Source organism: Nelumbo lutea, chromosome 3 (genome assembly GCF_056320005.1).
Source record: "Nelumbo lutea isolate HS-2025 chromosome 3, American lotus-T2T, whole genome shotgun sequence".
NCBI classification, from domain to species: Eukaryota; Viridiplantae; Streptophyta; class Magnoliopsida; order Proteales; family Nelumbonaceae; genus Nelumbo; species Nelumbo lutea.
The window spans coordinates 58,587,407-58,594,347 of NC_142686.1; the positions used below are offsets into that span (position 1 = coordinate 58,587,407).

Genomic DNA, 6,941 nt, shown 5'->3' on the forward strand with positions numbered 1-6,941 from the left:
TTTATATGTATGCAGGATGATGATGATGATGACTGGTTTCCTGAGGATATTCATGAAGCACTCAAGGTGATGCGTGAAAGAAAGATCTTTGATGTACAGGACATGTATACCATTGCTGATGCTTGGGGTTGGACATGGGAGAGAGAACTTAAGAAAAGACCCCCTCAAAGATGGTCACAAGAATGGGAAGTTGAGTTGGCAATGAAAGTAATGCAGAAGGCATGCTCTTATCCTCTTTTGCCTGGTGCTTTATATTTCTCCAGCTGCATAGATATACTCTGTTTTTGGTTTATATTTTCTTCTATATTACTTTTCTTATTCAATGTTCTTCATGTTTTCTCTTGCTTATTTACCCATTATGTGGTTCTCCTAAACTTGTATTTGTTTTCCTTTTTTTTCTTTTTTAATTCATCTCTCAAAATCAAACCTTATTAATGGCCTTATAATTGTTTACAAATTTTTATATTTCAAATTCCCCCGTTATCCATGGTCTGAATAGGAAAAAAATTAGTGGCTCTATATCTTAACATATTATATTGACCGTTCTACTGCTCTACCACAAACTTGAAGGGAAATTTAAGTTGTAACTTAAAAGTGACCAATGTCTCTCTCATGGGTCTTAAAAGTCTTCATGTCATCTGAAAACTCCAGAATTGGTGCCTGTCAAATTCTTTTGCTTCAATATGAATTTTTTGTATGTTATGGGCTTCTTTTACTGTAAGAATTGGTACCTTTTAACGGATGTGAGTGCATTTTTCTATAAGATTTTTGGAACATTCCTAACTTCATTGATAAAGGGGAGCTTATACTGAATTGCATTATGTATAAAACAAAAGCTTCCGTTTTCCAGTTATTTTGACATTCCTGATAAAAGTTCCCCATCTTTGATTGGTAACAAAGATAAATGAATTTATTAATGCATAGGAGAGAAAGGTAGTGATACCCATAAAAGCTTCCAGAAACAGGACAGGCACACAAAGGGGGGACCTGCTGATATTCGAACACCTGTATAACAATTTTTTACAAAAATGGAAGAATTTTTAGAACAAGGTTTTTTTATCTACAAATTAAAACTTTTATTAAATTTTTAAAACAAGTGATGGCCGCTCCAGAATTTGTAGATATTTACTCACTCATTCTGGACTGGAGATTGGTTCTAAAACAGCTGAATATGCTGTCACCTTATGGATATTGAGATGCAATGGAAGAGGTATTGAGATATTGGAAGTTTTATTTATTTTTTTCTTTTGTTTGGTGCTTTTCTGTTTAGTATTCTTGCAACTACTATATATCCTCATGTATTAGGATTCTAGGTATAGTAAGTCAGATGCTTGCTCTTTGCAAGGATTTGTAATCTTTATTTCTATATAATTAATGAAATCACTCATTACCTACCATATCAAAAACAGAAAAGGAAAAAATGAAAATGTCTCCTATACACCCAAAGAAACCCTCTGCTCAGGAAGGACTGGGCCCAAATACAACTCTCTCCAGTGTACCTAGGGTTAGGGGTACAAGTTTGATTGAGGCCAACCCTAGCCCAACCCTAACCCTAACCCTAATCCAACCTAAAATCCCTTAACCCTAACCCAACCTGAAGTTGACTTTGGGTTGGATTGTGTCCAGCCAGATCTTTCTCCCATCCTCTTAAAATTTCATAAAATATCTCATTCTCTTTCATGACCATATATTTTTATTGGTTCTTTTATACGAAAGTGAAAAAAGGAATATTTCAAATGATTAGAATCTATTATAAATTATAATAGATCTTCTATTAAAAATATAAAATTATGAAATCAGAAATAATAAGACATAAAATTATGGAATGGAAATCACTAATGACAACTAACAAGATCAGACCAATAATTTGATACATCATACACTAGCCACAGTAACATATATGGGAAATAAAATTAGAAGAAAACAAAATAAGCAAAATAGACAAGTAACTATAAATAAATGAAAAAAAATCAAAATATGTACATAATACATATGTACATTAGTAGTAGTAGAGTCAGGTTGCCCAAGGGGTCAACCTTAACCAGACCAAAGTGAACACAGGCTGGCAAAAGTCAACCCTAACTCTAAGCCAATCATCAACCTGACCCAACCCTACATCCCTTCCCAACTTTTTCTGGCTGAGTTTGGGCTAGCATGGCCCAAGTTGCATCCCTGAGTGTACCCCATTTCTAGTTAACAATTCTTTTTTACATGATAAAGTAAAAAATTTACAAACTCTGGTGATGAGACATCACTGATACAAGATAGGATAAACTGGTGCTCAACAAATCCTAGCTGATTTTCTGATCTCTGGACCTGGTTGAACCAAATGTTCTTCACAAGCTACTAAAGGTCTAGGCTCCCTCAGAGTGTGATGACAATACCAAGGATCAGCCCTTCCATCCCTCAACTAACTCACCACCACCTGTCAACCTTCCTTCAACTCGGCAAGAGAACTCCTCAAATGTCCAAGAATAGATAACAGCTTACCTCGAACGAAGTTGTCATATTATTCTCCTCTTCATCATTCTGTTTTTTCAATACCTACAATAAAATATACTCAAGTTCCTGTACTACCTCTTCATAGTTGCTTGATACATTTTCCTGTACCTTTGGGGTGGGGGTGGTATCTATTCCATTTTCTATTTGTTGGGGCTTGAAGGAGATTTAATAGTATAAGCAAAGAAAAAAATAAATAATGCAATTCTTAGGTCCTATTTATTCCAATATGTTATACATGAGAACAGCACAAAACATTGGCACTCCATTTACTTATATAACCTTTTATTTTTTAATGGAGAAAACACATGCTAATAAAGAAAGGGAAGTAACATATAAAGGCAATATTGAGGGCAGGTCCTCCTTCTGACAAGACTGACAAAAACATTTCCTCTATTTGCAATCCTTAAAAAAATCAAAATTTAGGGACCAGTCATACCATCCACCTTCCAATATCCATGAGAAAACTTCATGCAACAGCCTTGCCCCATTGCAAGCCATCAATTTCCATCCCCTCTTTTCTGGTTCTTTCATCTGCCATTTAGGCAATATGGTTTCCTTTATAAGGCAAGTTGTGAAACCACCTATCATTTACTAATTTCCTGTTACTTGGTAATGTATTTGTGAACTTTTTTTGTTGGCTTTGTTTGATCCCCCCCCCCCCCCCCACAAGTAAGATGCTGTCACTTTGTTTCAACCTAGCATTATCACTCTAGGGAAGAAAAGAGGAAGGTATTGTGAAGGTGCACAAGAGCTGCCATTTTATGGAGTGCCATTTGGGAGGAAGGAAACATGAGAATTTTCCAAGATAAACATCAGTACAAGGAAGCAATGATTTGATCGGTATTAGTCAATGAAGACAGAAAAAAGTTCTACTTTTCAGCTGAATGATATCCTAAGAGGATGGTCCCATAGTGGCACTGTCAGTATGTTCCTCCATATGTAACCAATTTATCATGACGTGGAGCTCTCCCCTAATAGGCAGAATTAAGATGAATTTTGATGGGTGCAGTATTGGGAACCCCAGGGTAGTCAGGTATGGTGGTGTTTTCAGGAACCATATAGGGGAGGGTATATTAGCTTTCCCAGGTCTGGTTGGTGTTGGGAATTCTATGAAAGCTGAGTTGTATGACTATTCAAAGATTGAGATTGGCCAACACATCTGGGTTCTCAAGACTGCTGATAGAAAGAAGATACAAAATCAATTATTATCTGGTTTAAGTGAGAAATGGATGGACCTTGGAATCTCAGACATCAGATTGGAGAAGCAAGACACCTTTGCAACAAGTGATAAGCAGAACCCTCGGGATCTTTTGATAAACCAACTCATTGGAAGATCCTCTGTCTTGTGAAGTAGTAGGAAGACAGAATCTGGTGTCAGGAGAGGCACTCATCGGGTATTCTCTGGCTTTTGAGGTATAGCAGGAAGACAGAATCTGATGTGGGGAGAATATCCATTGTGTTAAAAACAGATATATGTTAGATTTGGGGTTTGTCAATAGAGAAAGGGATTGTAATAGTCTAATGTAGAACTCCTCTTCCAATTTTCTTAAGTACTTGCACACCTCACTACCTACAGGGACCCTAGAAATCCTATTGCATAAAATTACATCATACTTTACATTTTGAATTTTTTTTGGATGCACGTCCTTAAGCCAGTATCATTAAATAGCACATAAAACATCAATTAAGAGTATCATTTTTCTTTTACCTACACACCTCAAGTCTAATCATTAAACTACCTATTTGAGCTTCCATGTTTAAGAGGCTAGTGTTCACAATTTAGCATAGTAAAACATTAATTTTCATTATATGTTCCAAACTAAATAGTGGCACTTTACAACATCACAGGTGATCGAATTGGGTGGAACACCAACTATTGGGGACTGTGCAATGATATTGCGTGCAGCCATAAAAGCTCCACTCCCTTTAGCTTTCTTGAAAATATTGCGGACAACACACAGCCTTGGTTACGTCTTTGGGAGGTATAGTCAAGTTTCTTGCTTCTCAGTAGAATATAGACAATTTTTCAAATGTCTTGGCTAGTGGTTAGGGGAATTTTCCATTTCCTTTAGTCTTGAAGATTTTTCAAATGTCTGAGTAAAAAATAAAATTGGTGGAATTCCTGAGAACAAGAAAAAAAACTATGAAATTAGCTTCACTTGATGTCTTTTCTGTTAACAGATAGAATATAGCATAGTTACAATTCTTCTTGGCAAATTGCCCTTACCTGAAACACATTTGTGTATTTGGCTAGTGATTAGGGGAATTTTCCATCACTTTTAGGATTTCAAAATCGCATCCCTTGTTCCATGTGTTTAATGAAATGTCTAGATGTTTTGTGTAACTTTGAATTTGCAAATAAAGCATTAGGAATAATATAAAAGCTTTCATTTTTTTACCATGCATAGAGAATACAGGATATACAAATTAGTTGATTTTATGGTTAACTGAATTTAGGCAGGAAAATGAAATCCGAAACCTTTGTCAGTGTCCAGTAATTAAATACAGTGCTTGTAAATTGATCATTCACTTAAAAGATTGAAAGAATGCCTAGAAATAGATCTTGAACCGCTTGATATCAGGTCATAATATGTTGTGATTGTTACATTTTCTTGGTTTTTCCACCATAAAAAGCAACAATGAGATAATCTGAGGCCAAGCCTGTCTTTGCGCAGTCTCACATGATACTAATATTTGCTCCCCTTTCTGTTGTCTACAGTCCCCTGTACGATGAGATAATCTCTCTATGTCTTGACATCGATGAGCTTGATGCAGCCATTGCAATCGTTGCAGACATGGAGACAACAGGAATCACTGTCCCAGACCAAACCCTGGACAGGGTGCTTTCTGCTAGGCAGAGTATTAATAGCGTTGTTGTTGATGAATCAGGATAGCTCCAAGAAGTAAAACTCCACAAGGGAATTAACTTTAGATACATCACAAACCCAACCAGTATTTACCAACCATTCCAGCTGTTCTAGTGTAACATGGTGCCTTGCATTATTAACTACACGGCACCACCTAAATTTTGTTCTATTTATCATTTTTTTCTCTTTTGTATGTAATATTATATACCTCTATGCTAGAATCTTTATGAACGAATCTGCATCTGCATTTTTTATGATTTGGTATATATATCAAAAGGTCCCATGAACTTGAGGCTCTCTTTTTCTGAACAGAATCAATTATTGTACTATTTGTGTAACGGACTCCTGAATGGGAGGGTTACCACATGATATCAAATTCATACATATTTAGAGTCTACTACCAAACTTCAGTGTCATTGTATTGGTTATGTTAGGGTTTTCATCTAATAATATTAGAGATGAGGCCAGGTTCTTCAACTTCGTTTTGTGCTTGTGCTTCATTGATGGAAAATATAATCTCATTTTTTACATTAAATACAAGGATAAATTATACCTTGTAGTTTGGGGTATTGACACTCGAATTAAAAAAAAAAAGGTAAAGAACTCGTACAAAGAATTGGAATCTTTTTTCATGTTAGCTGACAATGTTTACAGGGGGCAAAGAATTGGAATCTCAAAGTTCAAGGCGTCTCTGTCACAAATGAAAGTTGCGGAGGTTAAATGTCACTACCCCGAGGTGCATGGGGTGACAATCTATAATTTAATCTAAATACAATGAAATAAAAGGATCTTTTACCCATGCTTAGCCTCAGTGACCCTTGACCATATCCACAATTTCAGGTCCCAGTTCTAAAGTGCTTTCTTGTGAGGGCCGTGATTAATTGTTAATGTCAATTCCCTCTGCCATTAAAAGTTGTGCACTTGTGCTGCTCCAGGACCAGTTATAGGATTTCATGGTCGATCTTTGCATTCTTTAGTCACTGAGGGGGTGTTCAATATTGTTTTTGTTTTTGAAATGCCATGTCATGAAATGAAAAACAAACCAAGGTTCAAAAAATTGATACATCGGTCCGTGTTGGCCGATACGTGTATTGGATGCACCTCAATACGTCCCTACAGAGGGTGTATCGGGGTTTTGACCGGTTCAGGGAGTGGAGAAACCTTAAACCGCCCCCCCAAACCGGTTTTGAAAAAAAAAGATAAAAAGTATAAAAAACAGTATTGATACCGCCCGATATGCCCATATTTAGAACCCTGAAACAAACACAAACTCTTTTGAACTATCTTTTGATTTGACTTTTGAGACCTAAAAACAAGTTCGTTTTATTTATGTTTTTGAAATCATCAAAATCAAGGTTCAAAGTATCGGCCCATACGTATCATTCCGGGACCCCTTCGTTATGCCCCTACAATGGGTGTATCAAGGGTCTGACCGGTTCAAGGGATGGAGGAGACCTAAACTGGCCCCTTGAACCGGTTGTGAAAAAAAAAACATATAAAAATGAGTATCGATTTGCCTGATACGCCCCTATCGGCGTATCGATATTTGAACCAAAGTTCAAAGTATTGGAA

General features: G+C 36.4%; 1 protein-coding gene across 2 annotated transcripts in view; it reads left to right on the forward strand.

The window, feature by feature from the left end:
- The window catches only part of PTAC3 (plastid transcriptionally active 3), a 104,540-nt gene extending 98,884 nt beyond the window's left edge, over positions 1–5,656 (forward strand). For both annotated transcript variants that reach the window (XM_088978851.1, XM_088978852.1), the window contains exons 11-13: positions 16–219; positions 4,351–4,484; positions 5,222–5,656. In XM_088978851.1, coding sequence (XP_088834977.1) covers positions 16–219; positions 4,351–4,484; positions 5,222–5,396 — 513 coding nt within the window. In that variant the 3' untranslated portion in view covers positions 5,397–5,656. The remainder of the gene's footprint in view (positions 1–15; positions 220–4,350; positions 4,485–5,221) is intronic.
- Positions 5,657–6,941: the final 1,285 nt, after the last annotated feature.